Below are 27,500 nucleotides of genomic sequence, written 5' to 3' on the forward strand. Positions count from 1 at the left end.
AAATTGTAAAGAATAATAATAATAATGTATTTGTAATGTTCGATTGTTAATAAAGTCTTGTAAACTTTTAAATAGGTCTTTATACGTTTTAAAGAACGTTAGTTTTTGAGATCCAAGAATTATGAGACGGACCTAATCCTAACCATTTCACAAACACTTGATTTCCTTTTCGCCGTAGCACTTTTTCCACCAAGTAGACGTCAGGATATTTAACTTTTTGTAATTCCTCTCGATAAAAACCACCCATAATTTTTTCATTGGATGCATCTTTGAGCAGATATGTTGTTGGGAAAGTATTACGAACAGAATGTATTGTAAACACTTCGTTAGACCAATTGGGAGTATAGTTTTTGGTGAAGGCGTGTCAATGCTTGCTCACTCTGACGTGATCACCGACATTAAATTTTTTGGTATAAGGATCGGCAATTTTTATGTAATTATAAACAGTTTTTAACAGTGTCGGTGCGTTTCTGTTATTTACCTCGCTAGGTTTCATTCCTATCGTCCTGTGAACTTGGTTGTTATAATCCAGAATTAATTTGGGAAGCAATTCCAACCAACGATAGTTACCTTGCATACTAAATTCTTTCCACATTTTTTCTTTTATTGTTCTATTAAACCGTTCAACAATAGAACTCTTTAAATTGGAAAATGAACTGTAGTGATTGATGTGATATCGTGACATGAGCTTTTTAAAATCCTCATTGTAAAATTCTTTTCCGTTATCCGTTTGCAGATTCTTCGGTATGTTTTTCCGCTTTTCCGATAGAACTGTTTCCATAGCTCGCGTAACTTCTTTGCCAGTTTTGTTTTTTAGTGGTACAGCCCATCCATACTTTGAGAAAGCATTAATAACTGTTAGAATATATTTAAAATTACCATTTGCTTTTGAATAAGGTATCATCTCCACTAAATCAGCTTGAAATAAGTCCGTTAAACCTTTTATAATAACACGTCTGCGTTTATACTTTTTCCTCGCGGACGCGTGCAACTCGTTTACGACGGACCTTTTAATATCGCTCATTTTCTGGATATTTCAATGAGCAGTTCTACCATAAATGGTTTCTTGAGTAAAGTGGTCTTCGTTGTGGGTTTGCAAACTATTTTATCTCCAAAGGAGAGAACATTTAACTTTTTATTTGGATCGAAGATACTCCCGTTAATAATCATTTCAACGTCTCCTTCAAATCGGTATTTCACTATTTCACCAATATATAAAAAGTTTATATATTTACTTACGTAACCTAAATTTTGAATAATGTAATAATTATCCGTTGTATCCGTAGTTCCATCTCCGCTAAACGTAAGTATTGTTGGTTGTTTGAAATATCGTTGTAAGTTTTCACGTTTATTAAAATGAGCAGCAATGTTGTGTCCGTGTACGTGTTTACCAAACTTATCGATCGTCATACTAGACGAATGTTTTCCGAACTTGCTTAAACTCATCTGCTCTAGTTCACAAACGTCGGTGTTTTAAAACAAAAAATGTGAGAGTCGTATATTTATGATAATATTTTAACGTATAATCTCGGCCTCTGTTAGCTCCGATATTATTGATGATATTTCATTGACATGTGCAGAATGACCTGCAGTTTGCGAGGCCATCAACAAACGCAGTCTGTCGACAAGTTCGTTGGGATCGTCCCAATACTCGTATTCGATAAGAGCCCCAGGAACGACTTGTTTTTGTAATGCACCACCGACTTTTTTCTTCGGATTCGGCCAGTATTTAGCCCAATGCACCTTGGGTTTGTTACCTTCAACGATAGGCTTGATAATATTCTGAAATTTCTCACTCTCGTCCTCGGTAGTCATACCTGCCTCTGGAATGTAATTAATGTACGAAGCAATTTGAACGTAGTAAGATATCTTTGTAGTTGCGCATGTCCTGAATTGTAAATTTGCCCGGTTCGTTTTTAAATAGTAAATCATATAAACCAACGGTTCCCGTATATTTGAAGTTTCCAACGTGAATATCCTGATCCTCAAAGTGAACAGGACTGACTCCAATGTAGAAACCTTCGGGAGTTTCGCGAACACCGTATAAACGATCATAATCATCTTTTAAATCAGTTGTTAAACCAACAATATACGTTCTGGGCAAAGGATGAAACTGACTCAAAGCGGCTTGTACCTCTGGAGACTCCAATCTTTCTTCTATTTCATCTTTAAGTCGTTCTATTCGATTATGTGCGTCCGAAATAAGAGCTCCGGTATCCTCGCTAGAATCGAGGAGTTCTTCTTCTTCGCCCGGCGGAACTTCATATACTTCTTCTTCTGCATGAGCTAATGGACCAAGAGGAGAAGACGTGGGAGAAGATACCAACCTTTTTTCAGGAGTCGATGTAGCAAATTTTCGTCGTTGTTCTTTTAATGGAACTTTCGGTTTTCGAATAAAATATTCGGTCTCGGTTTTAGCTGGTACGTCAGAAATATCCGGCGAGTAGCGTTGTATCTTAGATATCAATTTTTCTTCGTTTGGAGATAAACTTCGTTTTGGAATGGATAGTAAAGGCGCAGTGTCAAGTTTTGCGACAATATCCTGTAAGGGCCTTGCGATGGGTGCATATGCGGTTTCCGACCGAATCCTTGACTCCTCTAAGCCTTCTTTTAAAGAACGAATTTTGTCTCTCACAACTTCTCGTGCCGCGATAAGTTCTGCAGCTATCGTCTTGTTCATTGTATGATGTATGTGAAGTTACTACGAACTGTACAGCTGAAGTCGTTAGTTTTAAACTTCAATGAATTTATCAAAACCCTTACGGTAACGTCCCTTAGATACACTACAATCTAAATCAATAACTAGGATGCCGTGTCTATTCTCCCAACAAGCATCGCTAATTTCCTTTAGCCGATGAAACTCCATATCGCTCATTATGTGATCTTCAAATACGTGTTTTAAATTTGTTAAGTCTTGTTTAAATAACACCAAAAAGTTACAATTATCGCGAACTAATTGTTTTGAAATTGCACTATAACTTTGACAAATTAGAAAACAATCAATGTTTTTATGCCGACCATACGAAAAAAATTCCTTAATGACATTTTGACCTGTACAGGAAACATCGTCAAATACGACTACCGAATATTCTTTCGCATCTTCCGGTCGAATGAACTCGTCTATATTAGAAAATTCATAGTAACCGCAATCTTTTATAGGTTCAATTAAACGTCTTAAAAAATCGTACTTATTTTGGTATAACGAATTAGAGCATAAGTATAAGTTTAGGAAGCGCAACCCATTACGTGCAACTAAAAGCGATAACATAGCATTTGTTTTTCCGACACCTGAGGGTCCTACAATTAAACCTCGCTTACATTTTCCACCAAATAAATTGCTGTGTCTTGTAAAGTGTTCTTCGACCGAACCATTACTAAAATTTACTATAGGCAGTGTTAGAAGTTGCGGTAAACACTTTAATTTCACGTCGATCATGATTCTCGTACTAAATGAATTATAACATTAACAGGATAAGACTGAATGAAAATATAGCAAAAGAAACTATATATACATATATTTAAGAATAATAATAATAATAATAATAAGTATAATACCTTAACCATTTAACCTAACATAACCTAACCTAACCTAAGGAAGAGGAGGAAAAATGGTTACCACTCCTCCTCCTCTTCCTGCTCATCCCGCACTTCATACGGGGGCGGAGGTTCTATCCCAGTCGAACAATGGTGTATGTGCATGTTTTGAACATGCACCTGCCCTCTCACCACTGCCGACTCTGAGACAATACTGTTTACCTAAGAAGATTATGAAATTAAAAACGTGCAAAAAAGATTATAGATATAGCCTACCAGCTGAAACAGGGTATCTACTCTACTGACCTCCAATGACGCAACTCTTCGCTCCAACGTGAGCACCCTCCCGAAGTTGTTGCTACCGGACATCTTTTTAGCTAGGAAGGGAAGTTATTAGTATGTAAATAAGACAAAATGAATTCTGCTTTTTTCATTTCAACGGTTAATGTTGCAACGGTGATGTCGAGTGACGTTGTTAAAGAGTGGTTAGAACTCGACGCCAGCCCTTCTCTAAACTGTGCAAGTTCTCTCAAAGAGGTCTGCAATTGAAGTACCTTTGCATGAAGGTCTTTATAAAAATTTTGATACAAAATATTAATTTCGGTCAAAATCTCCTCTTTGGTTGTTTCTACTGCTGCACACATTGCATTTGAGAAAAGGCTGGCAGGTACATCGGAAATGACTGAAGTAGCGGGAATTGTGTCCACCCTTAAGATTTGTACTTTCGGGCTTAATGAGGGAATTTCGATGGTAGGAATGTTTATGTTAGTAGGGGGAGTGGGAATCGACGAAGCTTTAGAAGAAGAAGCCTTAGAAACAAAAGCTGCATTAATAGCTTTAAGGTATGTCCGGTAGTGTGCAGTGTTGGGATACCGCCATTAAAGAAAGAGAGTCGTTGGACTCATCGCCGCTAGCCACTTCCGAGTGTGTCACTTCAACCTTTGACAGAGTCGCAGGTTCAACTGACACACGCTTGGGTTTGGTACTTCGCGAACGAGCACGGGTCTCCCGTCGAAGCTCTCTATACTTATCTGGCGGTAACCACACACCTGCACCCTTCTTCCGGTGTTCACGGTTCCCCGACTTTCGACGAAGTGAAAGTGAAAGGTGTTTCACATTCTTATCGTCGACTTTCGAGGAACCTGCGATGTTTGGAAGCGATGTAGCTTGCTGCACATTAGATTCAACGTTTGGATCCATCGGCTGCTCATTAGGCTGCACGTTTGGATCCAGAGCCTTCTCAACAGTCGACATGTTCAACAGGTTTATGTCAAAACTGTTTAACAGAAAGGATTCCTGGCTGGCGCAACCCGGAGCAGTTAAATCAATTTGACTAAAACCGTCTTGAGACATCTTGATAAGAAAAGAAAATTAATTAATTTTATTTTAATAAAAAAAACATGTATACTCACATCGCTTGATGAAAAATACAGTTGCACGTTAAAATCAAACTGCAGAGGGTGCTTGTCAACAAAGTGCTGAATGATAGGATATGAATGATAAAACGTTCGAAAAAATAAAGTTATGCTTACCAATAAAAGTTAACTTGAAAAATAGAAGGAGCTATAGGAATGAAAAACACAAGATTAAAAACAATATATGCCAAGAAAGGAGACTACACTTACCAGAAAAAAAGTTGCTGAAATTACGAAGTTAAAAACTGATCGGTCAAATCGAACTGATCAGCAGTAAGCTCCTGTAGGAATTGGGAAAAAATATCAATTTAACATAACAAACAAATAAACAAGTTGTACTCACAAAAACAAAGTAGAACGAGCTGTTATGATGAAATAAAGCAAGAATATATTATATAAACATGGAAGTAGAAAAGGTTACTTACCAAATAAAACACGTCAGCAAAAAAAGAGAAAGCTGAATGAGCAAGGATATCTAGGAGTGGAAAAAAACAATTTGAAATATTATATAAACATGCAAAACAAATAGAGTTTTACTCACCAAAAAAGAGAAAGAAAAAAATTTTAGATTTCCCCCACTCCCATCCCCACTCTTCCATCTCCACTTTGGGAGGAGTATGGGAGGAGCATAGGAGGAGCTTCAATAAACAATCCTTTTCCCTTTTTCTTTTTTTTTTTTTCTTCCTTTTTTTCTTCCTTTTTCAATTTCAACCCAAGTCATACCAACCCAACCCAATGTATACATACCATGTATACATTTAGATTAACTATTTTTTCTGTTAAATTAAAACAACTTTTTACACTTTTTACAATCTTTTATTATTATTATTATTAATTTACAATCTATAACTGACAATGTTTATATACTAAACCTTACATAAAGAACAATCCTTTCTTGCCGATGGTGGACCATCAATATGCGTTTCCCAATGAGGCAAATTATAATGTTCAAAACAGGGCAGCTTGCTTTGTAATCGCTCATCGTTTCTATACTTCAACGGTAATTTAAACCAAACCGCCGCCAAATCTAATGGCTTTACTTTATTGATATAATAATCGATTGGTAAATAACATAATTCGTAGTTTTTAATATTCGCAAAAGATAAATCAGATTCGTATCTTTCCATAATATCCCACACTTTATTAATTATAAAAGTTGAAAGTCCCAATCTGGTAACTAACCGCCAAAGACGTTCCATCTTGAACTGCTCTACCGCTACTACCCGTCTGCCTTTCTCAATTCGTTTACATATAGTTATAGATGTTTGAATACGTATGAAAATAAATAAAAAACATTCGATAAGGAGCACATACTTGGTCTCTTTTTATGATAGGGACACATCGGCGCACCAACCTCCAATTTGCATTCATTTTCCGGCAATTCTTTTACCGGTATTGTTAAAATTCTTCTTAAAAATGTAGCTTTCTCACGTCCTTTTACGTACGCTACTTTTGTCGAACGACACAAATAACAAACGATCTCATCGAAACGAGACGCAGGAACAAACCCGTCGTTCCAATCAATACAATGATGATGACTTATTAACCAATTCGCCGTATTGCGAAATTTGGTAGATAGTGAAGAAAAGCTTCGACTAGGTTGAAACACGTAATGACTTATACAATGATTACTGTCGTAAGAAGCCAGTTCCTTTGGAATAAATTCTTCATCGTTTATCGTGAAACCTTGAATGTCCAAAATAATAAAATCCCTTTGAAAAACCATAATATCCATAATATTCCACTATATGCAAACGTTTCCTTCGATGTTTAGAGATACACTAAATGACGTTGCTTCAACAGTACCACTATATTAATTGCTTAACCATTTTCGTAAGAGGCGAATACACAAATGCTCTATCATGCAGAATTAATGCGTCAGCTGTCGTACCCTCCGGAATTGGATTTTTCGTTGAATACTCGATTTTTATTTCTACTCCGCTTTTATGTATTGCTTCCTGTTGATACGTGCAATCGATTCCAATTAACGGCGCGTAAGTTTTAAATTCTTCCGGTGAAAACAAAGGTTCGCTTTCTTGATAGTAGTATGCTTGCTGAAATCTTGAATACATATCATACAAAATCGCATAGTGATTGTTATTAAAATCCACATTCAAATTATCGTACGGAAAACGTTCTCCATTCAAGAAAACGGTTACGTTCGTTAAGTTTATATTATCAAATAATGCCATGTTTCCTTTAAATATACCCTTTCGATTTGTTTGAAATCCGATGATTATAAATCTAGGCGTTTCCAATTGTGGAGCAGTTTTGACGGCCCAAGATTGCTTCGTAGTTTGAGGTAATTGAGGGTACTCGTGTATTTCCCACGATCGAAAAGGAACGTGAATGTCTACGTTTCTTTCTGATAGTTTTGTTAATGCCAACTGTTCGCGTAATCCCACCGCCACGTGAGGAACTCTCCATATAATTTTATTAATGATCAATTTCAATTTTTCGTCGTTCGGAGCGGCTGCTGGTTGAAAGATGACGTCCGTATCATCGTGTCCGCGAATTAGCACAAGTTCCTGTCGAACGTTCATCATGATCTTTCTGAAATCTTCTGCGAATCCTAGCAACGTTTTTAGCGGAACGCTAAGACCGAAATTTCCATTTTTATCTAAAGCCTTTGAAACACCCGCTATATCATCTTTCCAAGGTTTTATGTGCCAACCGGCGTTCTCTAATTTCACCACTTCGTTCTGTGTAGATGAGAAATAACCCTTCATGCATGAGCTTATACCGACGTTCCGCACACCATCAACATGTACTCCGTTAATAAGATATCGAATATCGCTAAACATAAATGCAACGGGATTGTTAACCAATTGCCCCGTTGCGCTGGCATCTTTTGTTATACTTCCGTCCGCGGCTAACTTACGAACGCTACCCTCGACGTATAGATAACTCTCGCTCGGTAAAGTATAATTATCTATTTCCGGAATTGAAATTCTAATTTCGTCATTGTTATCGAACGTGGTCGATCCAAACGGTTGATGCGAATGAAATTCATAACTTACGATAGAGTGATCTGTTTTTATCTTATCCGTTACTTTTAAAATATCCATTACTTTAACACTTCGTATCCTAACTGAACTAAATAGCTTCGATTGACTGGTGATAATCGATGAATGGATCGTCTTCTACTGCCGCTACGTTGACTGATGACGCGCGCCTTATAGTTTTCTCCATTAAACAATTTTCTCACTCTGTCTCTTCTTGACCACCGCATTCTTTTGTTTTGATATAACACTGTCATAACGTTAGTCAAATTTAAATAATTCAATTTATCGATCTCAGGTGAACTCTCACTGTTATTTCTTCTTCTCTGAAGTCTACCAAGTTTCCGTCCTGATCAAGTATACGTACTGTTAAGCTACTAATCACGTTCGTTAAAACCGGTAAATAAATAGGCAGTTGTGGTGATTCGATTATTTTAAAACCTGCCGGAACGTTTGGGAAAAAATGATATAAAACGTGCACGGGAACTCCGTTATTATACGATCCCGTCACTAAATTACAATAAATTTGTAAGGCGTTCGTTTTATTTATGTTTACTACGAAATCGGATTCCACTTCCGTATCTCTAGGTAATATTTGAGGCTTGAAGCCAAGTAACGGCCCTATAGAATTATCGCATGCAAAATTAATTCGACGCGTACTTTTTATTAAAGAATGTTGAGTGTTATTATTCCCCTTAATCCTTATTACGACTCCTTTAGCGTGTCTTTTGTCTAGCTGTTCATTCACGAACTCGGCAATATCATCAATATCGTACGTTCCAACAGGTACTATTATATTGTTTTTAAAATGTCCTGTCTTATCTTCGTATTGGATTACGTTGTTGTTTTTATTAACGTTTGCTAAACTATTAAAAGTTTCGAAATTCAAAAGAGCCAACTCGTAACTACCAAATTCGTTCAAATAGATCGGAGGATTAAAATTACAAGTCAATTCAGATGACTTTCCAGTCAACGTAAATGTATATGTCGTGTGTATTGCTTCTTTCTCCATTACTTCTGAACGTCTAAACGTCTCTAGACTCTAATAGATCCTTTTATTACTTAGAAACTTCAGACACAACTGTCCGCAATTTTGATCTATTTCTCTTTGATATCGACAATAATTATACTTTACTTGACCACCCCTACCGTCTGACAGCAAATATTGTTCAATTTCTAATGGCGGTCTTAAATCACCGTAACTGTCGAAATAGTATATGTCCTTGTCGTCTTTCTTATAGGCAACCCAATGAGTCCCTCGTCCTTTCAAGTTGTCCAAGTTAACAATACCTCTTTCCTTCTTTTTAATCTTACTCGGGAGATTGTCTCTCATAAATATACCCCGGAAATGTGGAATTTTTAGTACTTTCGCAAACTATTTTTTTTTTTTTTTTTTTTTTTTTATTCGAACTAGTTTTTTGAACTAGTGGTTATACCGCAACCTTTCTTATAGGGTTTATTGAAGTAACCTGTGCCGCCAACATTATTCCCCTTTCCTTCAATAAACAAACCGCAACCTTTCTTATATGGTTTTATATAAAATCCGCTACCTACGGCCTTTGCTTCCATAGCCTTGTTATGTCTTCGTTCTTCATCTAATTGCTCTCTAGCTGTTTTCGCGTTGTTTATAGTTCTTGCAATAGCGGCAGCACCACCGCCGATACTACCTAGGGCACCTAAAGCTGCGAACAGGGGAATTAAAGGTAAAAATCCTCCCGTTTTCGGAATTCGAATAACTCGACCTCTAGGTCCGGAAATTCTTTTTCTTATCTTTTTCAAAGCTCCGTACGCCGCTTTAACGTTTGTCAACAAATTCTTAGCACCTGATCTCGATATTGCATTGCGAGCGAATCGAAGTGCATCTACAAAAGATATAGCTCCACCACGCTTTACACGCGTTCGGACTTTTTTTAAAGGTCGTCGACCCGTACGATTTCTTTTTCTACCTACGCCCATACCGACCGCTACTTTTGCTTTCATTAAGGCGGCAACTGCGGACGATGCCACTTTTTCTCCAAGAGTAGACTCTTTATTTCGTATTCGTTCTTTCGCTGCTTTATATAATGCTCTGTCTGCGTCGTGTCTAAATTTTAAATTTGAACTGACCGTATATGCTATATCGTGTTTCTTACACGCTTCGTCTAATGGATTCACGCCTCGATCTCCTCTCGATAATCTCTTTTCCAACTTGGTACCCGGTCCACAAAAATTATATCCTGGCAAATGAAGTTCTATCGGAAGTTTATCTATCAACTTGTTAAAAAATCCTCGACCAATTCGTTTGCCTGTCAAACGATAACTGTTACGATTAGGTTCTAACAAATTCATTTTATAATTTCACTCCTTCTTCCTTTTCTTCACAGTTAAAAACTAGAAATGAAGCTCTGCTGTTGTGCTTTAAGCTTTTATTCCTTTTAAATATTTTACAAAAACAGTTTTGCTCTTAATTTATACTTAAATCTATTAATATTATTATTATTATTATTATTCAGCTACACTTAAATCTACTAATATCCTAAAAATTAATTGTTACTCAGTTAAAAACATTTCGATTACTCTACAATGCTAAAACGTTCTTGATATATATTTAATCTATAATCTACATCTAAATATTTTTCTAATAACTTATTTACGTTTCTTATCCTAGTCTTAAATCTAATTCCGTCCAACATCTTTTCTTCCCAGTCACTTATCCTTGATTGTCTGTAAGCAAACGTCCAAGTGTGCATTCGGGACACTCTATTTTTCGATTCGCAAAACGTCACTTTTTTTTCCATTTTATTCACTTCACATCTTCATTAATGCGTGCAAATCTAAATCCAGTAATACCTTATCCATACCGTATACGAGCAGTTCTTTAGTTACGCACAAATGTTCACTTGGTGCACCGTTTGAAGCAACCAATATATTCGATTTTATATCACCTTGCATTGTTGATACCACATCGATCACGCTATCGTAATAATTTTTATATTCCATACACTTTAATACTTCTACCCTACTCGAAACTAAATCGCTAAGTTTCCACAATTCGTGTAACGAGTCGTAAGCCAGGTAAAATATTTCTGACCCCCTTTCCATTTTCAACACTTTTCGTACATTTTCTATCCATTGGCTGCTGCAGGTCACGCCGCTTACAACGAAATGTGGTGGTGTCGATAAATCACCAACAAAACTATTCATAATCAATTGTCTGCTATTAATCACATTTTTCCATTCGTCTTAGGTAAAAGTTATGCATTGCCCTTTTCCCATTAATCTTATAACCGGATCAAAATGTAGATTGGCAGACATGCCAACCGATATCCATTTCGTTCGACTTTTATTTAAATAATATGTACTATCGGCCAAACCTTATTTACTACATGGCGTAAGGGACAGAAAACAAATCCCCCGCACGGTCGCTTTGCCGAGTACGGCCGAAGAATCGAAGACTGGAGGGGCGTACTCATTTTCTCTCGAACCTTTGCTGTAGCCTTGTCGTCTCTTCAACCCTGAAGTGCCGGGCGCCCGATGCCAGCTTAAAGTCGAGCGCGCCTTGGATTCGAACAAAAATACACAATTTCGTTTTTACAATTCAAATAACTGTACCAATGTTATGACGTAGTCGATTTTAAAAATTCATAAAATAGTCAAATATATTCATTAAAATAAAATAATTGAACTTTAATAAGTGAAAAAAATTGTTTCTTAATTTTAAATACGTTTCTGTACTGTATATCTTCGTAAAGTTAAAGAATTTAGTTAAAATTCGATGTAAAAATCGTCTCTTAATTTCCATTAGTAATATTTTTTTTCTAATCTCATTTAAAATGGCATTTTAACCGTTTAATATTATAGAAAGTCTCAATAATTTCAAGCCATTTACGACCATTAATGCGTTTACGCACCGTTTCTTCACATTTTTTGCGTATTTTTGACATAAGGCTTTGCGAATTTTTTTTTCTTGAGTTGATATATTTTTTTTGTAATAAGTCTTAAAATTTTACAATAATTTCTCACCTTCATCGTAAATGGGTAAACAATAAACTTTTTATTTTTTGTACGCTTTAGTAATGTTAAAAAATTTATTACCTTATTCACATAAGGTAATATAAAATTTCTGTTGAAACTACCTGTAAACTGAATTTTATAGATTGTTATTTATGAGCATGATAATATTCCATATTATAATGAAAAACCATTTGATTTTGAGTATATAATTCATTTATTTACAAAGAAAATTTTATTAATAATAAAACATTTTATTATATATATATTTTTTTTTTTTTTTTTTTGCGCAGAGGAGGGGAAAATGCCTTACGCACCCCGGCCTACTGATGGCGCCTATAGTTCGTGGGTCGGAAAAATCGTATTTCGGCCGGGAGTGTGGGACTACAATTAATTAGCACCTGCTACCCACTAAAAACCCCCCCTCTCTTCTCCCGGACCACCCGGATTTCTGCGGAAGTCGTTATATCCAGGATTCAATTGCAAGAAAAAAAATATTGATGGTTAATATTAATTTTATTAAGGTTGTCTCAACTTACCGGCTTTGGAAGGGACTCTTCATCCCGCGGGATGAAGAGTTTTATCTTTTTCGTCTTGAGGACCACAGCCAGGTATGCGCTTATTGTTTCTCACTTGGTTTTGTCGGTCAGCATTGAAAAAATTAAAAAGATTTCATCAAATATTTAAGAACACTTTAATAATAAAAATTATACCTACTTAATAATGAATAAAATTTGTTATGTCAAAATTTAATAATGGGTGTATAACCCGTTATTATTTTGACATTCTTCTAATCGGGATGTCATTGAGCCGACCAATCGCTGACATAAATCCCCGCCACGAAGACTATCCCATTTCCGCATAACGTATTCTTCTAAAATAGCTCGGTCCCGAAATCGTTCGTCAAATTCCCACCCGCGTACCATATAACCCCACACCTCTTCAATGGGATTTAAATCGGGCGAGCGTGGAGGCCATTTTAATCGTTCTACGTTATTATTGTCTTGAAACCACTCCTCGACTAACCGAGCGGTATGGATGGGGCTGTTGTCTTGTACAAATGTTAGAACCTCCACCTCATCCTCAGGATATACTGCCCTCACACTTGGAATAAAAATTTCTTCCAAAACCCCAACATAATGCCGAGCAGTAAATGTTGGGGGCGAAACTTTAAGCAACGCTCCAGGCCCGGCATCGCTGATCCAACCCCATACACCTGATAAACAGTTATTGTGGTAATTGTAGTAATTCGTCAGATATCATCATCATAGAGTAGTTACAAGGTTCTAGAGCTTACCAAGTGAGACTCGTCCACTGGTTGCCATCGTAACGACATTTTCGGCGTCATATCTCGTCCCACTACGACGCCAAACTCGCGGTTTCGAATTTTGGGATGACAAAAACGTCTTTTCATCCGAAAATATGACACCTCGCCAATCCCGGTTTATATTTTCTTCACAAAATCTCAATCTGTGCTGGGCATTCTGGGGTGACAGCTGAATTTTTCCTGCCGGTATTCTAGCCCGCAAACCTATAAAATTATTAAAATTGTTTAGTCATTCTGCTATTTTCTATGTATTACTTTAAAATACCATTCTCGTTTAAACGGTTTCGAATGGTTTGAAGGGAGCAGTCGACTATTAATTCCTGCCGGATAGCTCTTGATGGGCAAGTTGGGTGCATACGAGCATAATTGACAATTCGCTCATCTTCATCGGCAGTTGTTTTTCTTGGCACTACTCGTGTGCTCTTTTAAACCCCTCTCGCCATTCAAAGCGCCTCGCCTTATCCATTTGTTTACTGTCCATCTCTACCAACAAAGCGAAAAATAGAACCACAAAGAATTTCATGTTTCCAAAAATAATTCAAGTAACCCTTTTGATTAATGTAGTCCATTATTCTTGGCAAATCAAAATGATTATTATAGAGCTCCTTAAAATACACCCAAGTTTCATTTAAAATCGGGCAAATTTTACTGCAAATTCACACAGATTTTATTGCCTTCTAAAAACAAAATTGATGGGCAGATCAAAAGCACAAAATTATTTTATTAAAAGTTAAACTATTGTGTATTTACATTGTCAAAATAATTGTAATTGGTAGATGATAAAATCGGAATTAAGCTTACAATATAATCATAATATTCAAAATTATTCAATCTTACCGACAAATTCACTTGGTTGCAAATTTGATGAATGGGTATTCCGGCCTCGGCCAGAGCACATATCTTCTTTTCGTCTTTGCGCAAAACTACTTTCCGGTTGACCTAACACCTTCATCGTGAATACTTAACACTAAATTATCACTACCTTAATACTCTAATTTAACACTATCAAAAGCAAAAAAAAACAAGAAACCGCTACGAAAAATAACAATAAATTAATACTATCTTAATATAAAAATAACGCAGTCGTAAGACTATCAAAATCAAATATAAAGAAGAAAACGCTCAATTCTTTTAAGTTTCGTTTGGACATCACTTTGCTTTTGGCGATCGTGAGCGGTTGTTGATAGTGTTTTGCTATTATTTGCTGAGCGTTTTCTTCTTTATAGTTGATTTTTCTAAGCCTAATACGTTAGCTTCGGTATTGGGGTTTTCCGAGGGTAGAACTCTACCTGCAGGTATAAAACATTACTCCGATCTCCCAGTCAACATAATTCGCGTAACAACCATTCGACTGGAGTGTAATATAATTTCTGGGTCATACTACAACAGCAAGCTATCACATACTTTATACGAATTTGCTCCAACGGTGGATCCTGGTTTCAGTATAAATATTGAACCTAGGAACCCCATCTATTTACCAATCAATTCACACAACGCGATATCGAACATCACAATTAGATTGCTCGATCAACGTGGTAATTTGGTTAATTTTCGAGGTGAAGAAATAGTTGTTAGAATTGAAACGTACAATATAATGGGATTAATATTTTTGGCGGAAGGCAGCAGCAGCGATCCTCAACGACATCGACATCCTTCGACTGCAAAAAAACGTTATAACTCGATTGGAAAGAAGCGTTCTAGAGCAGTATACAAAAAGACATTGCGAGCGGACAACCGACGTTTCCTCGAGAAACTGGGTTATCATGTCAACAAAAAAATTAAATATATATCGCGAACCTATCACGGATAATTCCATAGCTAGAGAGGAAGTGCATAGCTATCATCCATCTACAAATTCTTTTGAAAACAATGATGTATTTATCATCGAGTTGAACTAAGAAGACGTCCTATTTTCATTTTTTGAAAGCTATCTACGCATCGAGGGTAATTTTACCAAAACTTTAGGTGATCCTGCTAATGATGTTATTCAATTAACACATAACCTACCAACTTTTCTATTTGAATACATCGCATTTGAGCATAATGGAACGGAAATTGAGCGGGTTCGAGAGCCAGGTTTAACATCACTCATTCGAACTCTACTCCAATTAAACGATGTGGAGTGTAAAACTTTAGAAGTCGCTGGTTTAAAATGGCCGCCTGAAGGAGATCTTCCAACAGTGGATGCAAACAATAATTTCATGTTTCAAATACCACTAAGTCATATATTCGGTCTATTCCGAGATTATAATCACATTATGCGAGGACGTTTTAAATTCAGATTTGTTAGAAGTCGGACGGACTCTAATTGCTACAAAGCCACATCAAACGTCAAAACAAAGCTAGTAGTGTGAAGTTTGCGATAAAAACGGTTACATTATTAGCAAAACACGTCTATCCTAGCCCAACGATAAAAATGAAGCTTTTAGATGGTTTAAATAAAAATTCAAATATTCTAGTACCATTTCGAAAATGGTCCTTTTACAAGCTACCATCAATGCGAAAAGGTAATAAGGAGATATGGTCGGTCACATCAACGTCCAACAGGGGTCGACCTCAATACGTTATAGTTGGGTTTCAAACTAAGAGAAAAGATCACGTCGCTTCCGACTGCACTTTCTTCAATCACTTGAACATCGTTGATCTTAAAGTATATCTGAACTCATACTGTTATCCGTTCGAATCTATAAATTTGAACTTCGCAAAGGAAAATTATGTGGAACTATATAAAATGTACTCCGAGTTTCAACCCTACATTTGGGAATCTTCGCGAAAACAGCCGCTTATGGATTTCAAAAGCTTTAAAGAGAGATCGCTGTTCGTTGTTGATACTACAAAAAATAATGATGAAGAAGCAGCGCCATCTACATCATGTGAAGTACGTATTGAAATTCAAAGTGATATGGATTTTCCGCCTGATACGAAGGCTTACTGTCTCTTGATACAAGAATTCATGTATGCATATAAACCTTTAAGTGGGGAGGTATCTATTATTATAAATTAAAGTGCGCTTACTTACTGCGTGCTAGTTTACATCAAGATGTTCAAAAGAGCGATCGTAGACCTTCAAGGTTTTCATATTAATTCAGAGTTATGATAAAAGAGTTTACACTTCTTGATCTCACTAGTGATTACATGGTGCATCTAAACTTGAAGTCTGACATACCATACCAGAGGTTATCTACACAAGATCAGCGATCGGTGAGATATTTAGGGCGTAATCACCATAAATTATCATACAACGATGGATGGATGGAACAATCGGATGGTTTAAACATAATTGATGATTTGTTATCCAATTATAATCAAATTTACGTTAAGGGCAATCAAAAAGCTCATTTTTTGGAAGCGCGCGCTGGTAGATGTATTATAACCGATATTGGAGTCGAATTTGATGAAGACAGTAGTAATAAATTAAATTTAACCATCACCCCGTGTTGGTTCCACATTAGTACCCCAGCAATCTGTTCTCAAAACAATGTGTTAATTTAAAAAAATGTTTTGTGTAGTACCCGCTCTAGAGATGTATGTTGTTAATCGTTCGCTCTAGATATATATCGTTCGTTCTAAAGATGTATACAGCGTGTCCCGTATCTTCCGCATCAGAGCATTATACGGTTGTAGGATACATTATTCTGAAGCGATCTTTCTAATAAAATTTTTTCGAAATGTTTATAACAACCGCACGGGAACTGTTTAAAGGAACTGTTTTTCGTCCAATCAGCAGATCGCAAATCAGACTCAGGTAATCGGTGCCACCCTCGGCCGGTCCGCTACGCCGATGATAACTCGTTTCCCACGTGTACTCACCAATAAATTCGTCATGGAAAGAGAAATAAACATTTTCGATGAATCAAAGTTGTCCGTTATTGGTCGTCGTTAAACAGTTCCCGTGCGGTTATTATAAACATTTCGAAAAAATTTTATTAGAAAGATCGCTTCAGAATAATGTATTCTACAACCGTATAATGCTCTGATGCGGAAGATACGGGACACGCTGTATATTGTTAAATTCTATGTAAATAAATATTACTTTTTTATTAGAAACTATTGGTTTATTTTATCCATAATAATTATATAAATCGACAACCTATTGATATTTAATCATTTACTCACTAACCCTCACACAGTGTAGACGTGAAAAAAAATTTTAAATATGAAGGTATTATTGTTGATTCTTTGGATATGTTAAGACATATTACGGAGTTGCTAACCGAGCATGAAGTAGAAATTTATAATATTCTAGATAAGTATGGTTATATCAGACAAGATGCTAATGCTGGTACTGGTAAAATAAGCGTGCAAAAAAACTGAGAATGAAATGTTGAGGGATGGTATAAATAATTTCCAAAAATATTTTAATCCCCCAATCACAGGGCAAGCAAATTTTGACACCTTGGAGTTACTTTGGACGCCTAGATGTGGTAATGCGGATTTATTCGAAAATTTAAGTTCCAAACCAACAACGACTCGAAGATGGAATCTATCAACACTTAGATGGAATGTATACACATCTTCATATCCCGGTTTTATAAGCGTGGTGGAAAGAGCCTTTAACGTTTGGTCTAAATACATTAACGTAAAGTTTGAAAGAACGGTTGCGGGCGCTAACATTTTAATAGGTTTCCTATCGAAAAATCATACGTGTATACAAAATTCAACGATATATTGTCGGAGTTCTTTAGATGGTAAAGGGCGTGTGTTAGCTCACGCATACTATCCACATATTAAAAAATCCAAAGTTGAAATTCATGTAGATTTAGATGAAGATTGGGATATAACCAATACCACAATAGAAGGTAAACATAACCTATTTCTAGTTATGGTGCATGAAATAGGTCACGCCTTAGGATTACATCATAATGTACGACTCCACTCGGTGATGCATCCGATTTATGGTAACAAATATTGAAAATTTCACGTTAAGTCGTGAAGATATTTATAATATACAACAATTATATGGAAATTTAATTTTTTTATTATATGGAAAGGGGTTTTAAAACAGGATGATGATTATGTAGTTTCGATAGCTCCTAACGGTCAATTTATATTTATCATACGTGATACAATCTATATAATTGAAATTGCTAGTATAACCATACGCTATAAATGGAAATTTTCAGAAACTGATTTAGGTTTAAATGATCAATCTAAGGTTAGAGGTGTTGGAACGAGTAATTATGGATTATCATATATATTTTTTGATGATATTTATAGCTTGTTTTAATAGAATGATTCTATTAATAGTCACTTGCTATATTTTTAAAAATTAAAAAAAATATTCTTTTTAGAAGATAATTTTAATATGCGTCTTACACGTAGTTACAATCAGACGAGACTGTTGAAAAACTAAAAATAACAACATTCATTTTTTTAATAAAATTTCCCACGGAAACAAAGAAAATGAAAACATGGCTACTAAAAATTTTGTAATTTTTGGAAGGTGAATTGTGAATGTTTGTAGCGACGCTACAATATTTATGCGATTGGTGTGGATGAGTCATTTTACAACAGAAACAAAATTATTACATCGGTTGTTGATCTATTTCCTGGGATGCCAACGAAATTTAATGGAGTATACAAAACGCCTGATGGTTTATTGAATTTCATCGTTGGAAATAAAATTATTCGTTATGATGAATATTTAAAGGAAGTTACAGATAGTTTAGATAAAAGTTTATTTATTTTAGGTATATCTTGCCCCTATAAATCTCTATTAGATCAAGTTAAATATGTATTATCCGCGATCATTTCATACAAACAACCAATCCCCGCTGAATATTAAAAATGTTTGATATGAAATATAAAGGAGTCAACATCGATAATCAATCGATGTAGTTTACATTCAATCTCTTTGTGAAATGGATGCTACCAGCATTTGTAAAATTTCTGATGAAATCTCTTACTGGACCTCACTGAATAAACAGTGGAAACAGTCTCAGGCCGCTATAGAGAAAGAAAATAAATTTATTGGTAAGACGGACTTTTCCACTGAAAATTTTTGTATTAAAGTTGGAATTAGTGCTTTTGCGTAAGGTTTTATAACCTGCGTAAAATTAACCTCAAAATTAATTGAATCTCAAAATCATTTAATTACATTGCTGAGGGATGATTGGACGATATTAATAAATACGCTTAAGCTCATCCACTTCAATTTAAACTTTTCATATGAAACAATTCCACTAGCTGAAGGAATTCTTAGAGTTGCTGCTAACGATGGTGTAGGTGGTGATAATTATATTCACATAACATATGAAGATGAAGATGGTGATGATGTTGATGATGTAGGATCTAAAAATAGATATTTTATACCAATAATGCTAACCTTGGAGGAGGTGCGTGAATTCGGGAAAACAATGGAGAACGTTGATAAGCGAGTTGATGTAAAATTAGTCACTAGCTGGGATAATGTTCATACAGGTGGTCGTGGTCGACCACGACTTGGAGCGCGTAGTTTAATTTCAAAGTTAAATTTTAAAAGTATAAAAATTTTCACTAAAACGTATTCAGCTATTGAGATGGAGCGGCTTCACGTAGTTTACGATAAACCTCTATACATAGGTTTTACCGTTTTAGAGCTATCGAAATTATTAATGTATGATTTCTACTACGCTTATTTAAAACCGAAATATGGTTAAGATATTCGGTTATGCTATATGGATACTGATAGCTTCACCGTTCAAATTTATACAGATGACATTTATAATGAGGTTAAATTGAATTTAGATAAATTTGATACATCGAATTATAGTCCAGATAACCCTTTTGACATCCCGCTCCAAAATAAAGGTGTTTTAGGACTCATGAAAGATGAGAATTGTGGTAATATAATGCTGGAATTCGTTGGTTTAAGGTCAAAGGTGTATGCGAATCGTGTTTCAGGTGAGCGTATTACAAAAAAATCGGAAGGGGTTAAAAAGGCTATTGTTAAACGTAAAATCACTTTTGAAAATTATTTAGATTGTTTGAGTACGAAATCGACTTTATTTAAAAAACAGCTCATCTTCAGAAGTTTCAATCATGACATTTTTACCGTTTTACAAAATAAATTAGCCCTATCACCTTATGACTCTAAGCGATGGATTGATTCTGATTATATCAATACATTAGCTTGGGGTCACCACAATATTATTAATAATAAATAAGTATTTATGTATGTAATCTATATAACTTTATGATACATACATGTTATCTATATTGCTTTGTGATTTTTATCTCTATAAAGCTTTGTGGTTTTTATAGCGATAAAATATGTATAAAATCTCACGACGTTATTTTCATAATTTTAGTTTAAGTGTTAATTCAAATCCAACCAGTCGTTGTCGTGCGCGCATACATACACCACAACTATGAACTCAACAATATTTTACACTATACTACATGGAGTTTTATTAATTAAATTTCCTACTGAAGTTAAAAACGTATCAATTTCTTTCATTAGTGATTGTACCAGTAAACCTACTAGTGATAATGATTTAAAATGGTTGAAAATGATGAAACCGAACACTACCACCGTTGATTATGATGACTATGGGGATGATAGCGTTTTTCAAATTGTTCCCCCCAATACCACATTCAGTGAGATTATTACTTTTAAGTTGCGGTACACGTTGGAAAATAATAATGTTATAAATGGAAATTGGATATCGATCTTATACAATACCAATACTATTTCATTGTGTTATATTAATAGGATACTTCTTATAGCCGCCTCAGTAATTATATTTATTACCATTAGTTATAGTTATATATTTTTTCCACTTGTCATACGTCAAAATTGTATGATTTTCTCAACAATGATTTTAGATTGCAATAAATAAAATTGTTTAACTGTTATTTACTTAATTCGTTTTAATCTAACCCATCCACACCGCGGGCCGGAATGTGCTTCACCCTCACCACAACAGAAACCTACATTACCCACACCGCCGACACTCTCCAACAGACGGCGCACTAAATGACGTCATACATTACGCCACACCATCTGTGACGTCACACGTGACGCGGGAGCCGGAACCATTTCCGGTCCAGAACCGGCATTACTATACTACTCATATTTATCTGTAGATCGATTTCCTAAAATGCTATCGTTTGTTATGCGTATACTATTTATGTTCGGAAGCACTTATTTATGCAAGCAACTATTTTCTATACTGAAAAATAACAAAACTTCAGAAAGGTCAGGATTAACCGATCAACATGTATCATCAATTTTAAAAATTGCATCAGCTTTGCAACAAACGATGTCACATATCTTCTAAAAAGTAGTATTGAACTGTGTTTACTAAGTAGTATTAAATTTTGTTTATAAAAACATTTAATTTAGTTTTTTTTTTAATATAGAATATTTATAGTATATATGTAAAGAATAACAAAATATAAAATATCTATGTATACTTTATTGTATATTACACAATAAAATGTAACATATTTTAGGTTTAGTTAAAAAAAAACATTGAGTTTAATAAATACATAATATAATCATTGTAACAATCGTATTTTATTAATATTTTGGACAGTAAAAACATGCGGCCCCCAGCTTAGTACAAAATAGATCATGTGGCCAGCAATACCAAATGAGTTTGACATGCCTGGTGTAGGTAATTTGCAAACTGTGTAAATTCATATTTTTTAACAAGAATATACGTACAATATGAACTTACACATAGTAATACGTAGTACGTTAGTAATTATAAAATACTAAAATAATTGTAGATTTTAGGCAAGATAGCTGCCAATAGTTTTAAAACGGATGGGAATAACCCAACAGATGGCGCTTACACGGTAACAAAAATATACCGTTAAATGGCATATCTATATTACCTTCCTTATCTATGATGATCACTTCAACCTCGGTGTGTGACATGTTAACGTGTTCAACAATAAAGAAGTTAAGTTAGGAAAGTTTGAATTTTATTTAATAACAAAATCCTAAATACGAATACTACAGTGATGATGACGCATACTTGACTTAATTTTGCGAATGTAACAGAATGCATAAACGAAAATTGGAATTCTATACCTCATTTTGATGTGCTAGCTACAACGATCAATTCTGAACAAATTAAATCGAGCCTATTTGCTTTTAATGAACATAATGAATTATTTAGCGTAACGAAAGTATTAAATGTCATAACAACTATAGTAGTGTTTCTTATAATTCTCAGAAATCTGACTTTCATATGTCTGGCGACAACTCCTACCGTACAGGCATGGCAGTACGTGGTAAAGGAGTCATGTGATATTTTTGTAATTGTTTCGTTTATAATTTTTATTATTTCGTATATTTACGTAATTATAAAGAAATTTTAATTACTAAAAAAGGTAAAAAGTACCGAATGTGAGCTGACTGAAATTCCATCAAATGAACCTACTCCTGTAGAAGAAACTTCTCAGGTGTCACCACAAATAGAGATTAATGGCCGAACATGTAAAAACGTACGCAAGTAGTTAAGGTTACTTTAAGTATCAAATAGCCAGCGGAGTCGACGCCGTCACCGCAATGAAAAATTTTATTGTAACGAAAGTTCAATAACAACAATTCAAAAGGTAAGCCGAAAAGAAGAATCTGTACGCCTTTCTCTAGCTTTTGAGTTGTAAAAATTAAATTTTTTGTTTTTATGCTAGTTTGAATATTGTAGCTGAAATCGTTTGGCCGTGGAGCCTTTCCCGTTTAACACGGTTCTGATCAAGCAGCTACATGGCAGTCATTTGTTATTTTAATTAATTAGAAAAATATTCTTCGTATTCCAAAATGTACATACAATAAAGACCTACAAACATTTTTTTCAAATCTTTTATTGTTTTCTCGGAAAAGAATCGGAAAATTACGTTAATTTTCGACAGTCTAGAGTGGTTTAATCCCCTAATACATTTTTCAAGCATTATTTTACTAAAAGGAATGGCAAAGTTGTACTGTTAGCAAACATCAATAAATGGCGTGTTGGGAATGGAGGTATAAAATAAAAAGAACCAGTTTATTCAAAACCAGTCGGCGTATATCATTGGTAGAGGGAAGATGTGTGAAACGTGTCACATAAACTTTATCCCCAGTACCGATTTGTTTTATTTGAAATACTTTTATACTATACATCAATATATATCCTAGTGTTCAAGATTGACTTTAATTTCACGAGTAACAGTACTAAATAATTGTCAATCACCATGTCATTTGGTAATGATCCTGTTAGTTCTACAACAGACCACCCGTATCTACAACCTTCATGTTAAATGATCTGAAGAGTTCATGGTTAGCAATAATCAACCAATGGATTATTACTTGACAACGATGGAAGAGACATTCATTACGCAACCTATGGCAGAAAATGAAGTTGAACATGAGCGGAGCAATTTTCGTAACAGAAACGATTCCATCGAAACTGGATGGGAACCCAACAAGATCTTGCACTTTTCGCCTTAGAAATTCCGAAAGACGAGAATTTTATGACAGTCATTCGTTGAAAGATTCAGCAGGTAATGTTTCATGCCCAGTTCTGAGAGCGTTGAGAGTGTTCGTGTTGTTATGCACACTGTAATTATGCTCATAGTAGAATGTGTTGTCCACTGCGTAAATGCGTCAATGAAACAGTCCCAGAAGATTAGTTAATAGTATTCATTAATTGCCATTGGTTAATTGCCGATATAACGACGGTGACGAAAATTCGTGATTGCAAAACAATTGTAGATCTGGGCCTGCGAACGGAAAGACCGAAAAGGTTGCGGCCGACCGTGCAGATTTTCGACGTCGCCTGTGATCTCACGGATGCCGACAAGGGGTGTGAAAAGAAGAGTTTTATGGAAAGTGCGAAGGTTATTACGCGGTTATCTAAACGTGAAGGATGTAGCAATGTAATAATGAGGTGGAGCCAGCGGTATGGAAGATGATGACGATACTACATCGGCTGTATATTGACAGCAAAGCGTGTCACGTAGTGCACTACGTTTTGGTAACGCGGTGTTTTAAGTGTTTGGAGTTCGGTACATTGCCCGTGTGTGCGAGAGAAAGGAGAGGTGTAGGCATTGTGCGGAGAAAAAAAATAAAGACTGAAAGAATAAAGGTAAACGAATAGGAGAAAACCATCGGAACACCCAACCACTTCTAGGGATTGTCCGGAATTTACCAGGCAGTTAGCGTTGCGTCATGGTTGCAACATGGCATCCGAACCATTAAACCTTTTCTTAAAAGACGCACGGCAAAACCCGAAAGTTTCTAGTGTCAGTTCTAATTTTAGTTCAATTAACACCGGCCGTGAACGCTGGCTGTCTAAGGGAAACTGTTTGCAGCGTGTTTTGTAGAGATTTTTAATACCGTCGTCGAGTTCTTGTTTGATGTTGATGATGAAATGGCGACACAATTACTCCAAGTTAAAAAACATATTTTCTATTTGGCTGATATTTATTCATTATTCAACGCCACACAAAATAAACTGCAAGGAAGAGATGTTAACCTTATTGAAGCCAGAACGGTGATCTTTGGGTGTCGTTCTAAGATTGACTTGTTTATATCGACATTAAATCGGAAAGAATTTCGATACTTTGACAATCTGAAGCTATTGACCACCATTGAGAAAGATTGCATCTTAGCGAAGAATATAACATTATATACAAGCCATTTACTAAATTTAAAAGATGATCGATTTAGGGATATTGAAAATTTGAATGTGCCAGTATGGCTTATAGACCCAATGCAGTGCGACATAAGTCGACTTGATATTGATGATACGATTCAAGAAGAGTTGCTTACATTGAAGGAGGATATGGAAGCACAAATATTATTCAAAATGCATGGTTATGCTAAGTTTTGGAATTTAAAGGTCTTCCGAGAAAAGTAGCGACGCTTACAGGTCCTGACAGAGCAACTTTCCCCTCTTAACTGGTGGAAGTAGGATTTAGCCATGTCAATAATTTGTTGCGTAAAACAAGAAATAAGTTAAACATTTTTGAAAGAGGGGATTTAAGAATAATGTTAAGTAATTTTAAACCTAATATAACGAATATTGTGTTAAGACATCAACCACAATCATGACATTAATTACTTAGGGTAGAAATTTTATGGTTTTTTTTCAAAAAGTTTTATTTATAAATTATAAGTTATTTAAGTACAAATTTGTATTGTTAATGAATATAATAAATGTGTTTTTGAAATAAAGGTGTATTTTTGAAAAAAAAAAAATGTAAAGGGGTCGGTGAAGTGAATCATACTTGTACTTGTACCCCTGATCTAGACAGCCTCATTCAAATTTCCCGCCAAAAAGAGGGTTTTCTTGGAGAATGCTGCGCTGTGATTGGTTGAATTTAAAATGTGGGCGTGGCCACAACCTCGAAAGGAGGTAGTGGTGGGGATGTGAATTTGAACCCCTATGTTAAATCTTATGGGATTTTGAGCCAGAACGCATATAGCTATACCACTTTTTTCAATCTGGGCTTTAGCTTTTCCAAAAAAAAAAAAAATTAAAGTTTGCGTTTTCCAAAAATCTAAATTTTTTTGAAAGATCAATAAAACGACATGCCAGGAGGAAATGTTGAAAGAGCGAGATGTCACGTAGCATCTTATGCGCTAGAAGAAGAGGTTCGAATTTGGACTTTGACTACGAACAATGCACGTTTGTGTTTAACCCTTTCGATCCTGGCGTACACTACAGTGTAAGCCAATTTATAAGCTTCTAAATAGAAACTGGGATACAATTTTAACCATTAATTCCTAACGTGCACTTCTAAGTACCCCATAGAACCGAACTACCGAACGTGGTGGTATAGAACTTTCATACTAAAATGTAAGAAATTTTTTACTGGCGGCAACCGGAGAATTTGAAAATTGTCGTGTTGGTATCGCTACTACCTTAAGTTCTTTACTGAAACCGTGTTATGGATCATCGGTAAAATTATGTGTTGAAGTGAATAGTATGTAGATAACGTCTGATGTAGTAGTGAGTCGATCAGTTTGTTTATTTTTTTAAAGCTGCGTTGTAAACACTTGTACACCACAGTGCACATCGGGTGTTATTGGAGTATTTATAAGCTGTAAGTTATAACCAGAGCCACGACGTTTCGAGCTGTTGATGTCACCATCTGTATAGAGCAGCGAACGGGTTATAGCGTAGTAGTAACATGCTTCTATCGAGCACATCGTTGTGCCGATCGATACTGGTTGAATGCTGGCCCATGTAAAATTTGGGGGGTTCTCTGCGGTGCAGCGTTCAATACGTGTTTGGCCGATTGTCTGACTAAAACTCAACCAGTGGTGTGGTATACTATATGTGGCGTGATGTGGTCCATGTGGCCCGAGTCTCTACCGTAAGGCGACGAGTCGCCAATGAGTTCTCCGACAACGTCGCGGCTCTGGTTATAACCTTATATTTTGTTTATTATATTGAATATTGTTTATAATTTCTTACAGTTCATTAAAAATGAACAGGAAACCTTTAAAATACGAAGAATTGGTTAAACTTATAGAAGAAGGCCTCTCAGATATAGAGTGTCTAAGCGGTGAGGAAGATCAATGTGAAATTGATTTATGTGAACAAAGAGGTAAATTTCAAATAATTGTAAACTGTGTGGACCTCTAAATATTATTTTATGTTTTTAGACGCAGGCGGTGATATCAGTGATAACGAAGAGCTAGAGGTGAATGCACACGAACCAACTGATTTGGCTGAACACTCTGAAACTTTGGAAGACAACGAGACAGTACCCGTTGCAAAGAAAAGAAAAATTAGTAAAAAAATGCAAAAAAATATTTATTATGAAAATAATGAACTAACTCCACCCACAAAAATTGGCTGGCGTAAGAATGTGACATATATAACACCAGAAATAAATTGGTGCACACCTCCTATTCCAGCAGATATTGAGCTAGAAAGTCCTCTGTATTTCTTTAGACAGTATTTTACAAAAGATTTGTTTGAACTTATGACAGTCAATACGAACCTCTTTGCAGTTCAGCAACACGCACGATTTGCAGCAACAACTCAAAATGAATTAGAAGTATTTGTTGGCATGCATATTTTGATGGGGAACTTGCCCTATCCAAGACTTAAGTGTTACTGGGAAAATAAACTACGTATCCCAACTATCGCCGATGCAATGCCTCGTGATAGATTTCACAAATTGAAGGCCTTGCTGCAAAAAGGATGTATCTGTAATTTTTGCCCAGTTTGAGTTATCTATGTAGCTGTATACTACTAAACATGCTTCATCATTTGGAACAAGGCGTATCTAACAACATTACACAGG

General features: G+C 35.5%; 2 protein-coding genes across 2 annotated transcripts; one reads left to right on the top strand and one right to left on the bottom strand.

Annotated features, from left to right (window-relative positions):
• Window positions 1-3,500: 3,500 nt before the first annotated feature.
• On the bottom strand, window positions 3,501-26,687 carry LOC139431129 (uncharacterized). The gene is made up of 7 exons (XM_071198738.1): window positions 13,816-26,687; window positions 13,534-13,751; window positions 13,239-13,472; window positions 12,659-13,157; window positions 5,160-12,573; window positions 4,947-5,097; window positions 3,501-4,887 (listed from the first exon to the last, which is right to left on the bottom strand). Exon 5 carries the CDS (start codon window positions 8,015-8,017, stop codon window positions 6,758-6,760), a length of 1,260 nt encoding a protein of 419 aa, XP_071054839.1. The 5' UTR covers window positions 8,018-12,573; window positions 12,659-13,157; window positions 13,239-13,472; window positions 13,534-13,751; window positions 13,816-26,687; the 3' UTR covers window positions 3,501-4,887; window positions 4,947-5,097; window positions 5,160-6,757.
• LOC139431255 (piggyBac transposable element-derived protein 2-like) lies at window positions 26,217-27,425 on the top strand. The gene is made up of 3 exons (XM_071198897.1): window positions 26,217-26,288; window positions 26,665-26,795; window positions 26,854-27,425. The coding sequence occupies exons 2-3, from the start codon at window positions 26,675-26,677 to the stop codon at window positions 27,423-27,425; spliced, it is 693 nt and encodes a 230-aa protein (XP_071054998.1). The 5' UTR covers window positions 26,217-26,288; window positions 26,665-26,674.
• Window positions 27,426-27,500: the final 75 nt, after the last annotated feature.

The sequence above is a fragment of the Onthophagus taurus genome, chromosome 8 (assembly GCF_036711975.1).
Source record: "Onthophagus taurus isolate NC chromosome 8, IU_Otau_3.0, whole genome shotgun sequence".
Taxonomy (NCBI): Eukaryota; Metazoa; Arthropoda; class Insecta; order Coleoptera; family Scarabaeidae; genus Onthophagus; species Onthophagus taurus.

Excerpts from the sequence above, each read along its gene's own strand:
- LOC139431129 (XM_071198738.1), bottom strand. The coding sequence starts at position 8,017 with ATGGATATTTTAAAAGTAACGGATAAGATAAAAACAGATCACTCTATC.
- LOC139431255 (XM_071198897.1), top strand. The coding sequence starts at position 26,675 with ATGAACAGGAAACCTTTAAAATACGAAGAATTGGTTAAACTTATAGAA. Across the intron at positions 26,796-26,853 it reads TGATTTATGTGAACAAAGAG|ACGCAGGCGGTGATATCAGT; the intron begins GTAAATTTCAAA and ends TTATGTTTTTAG.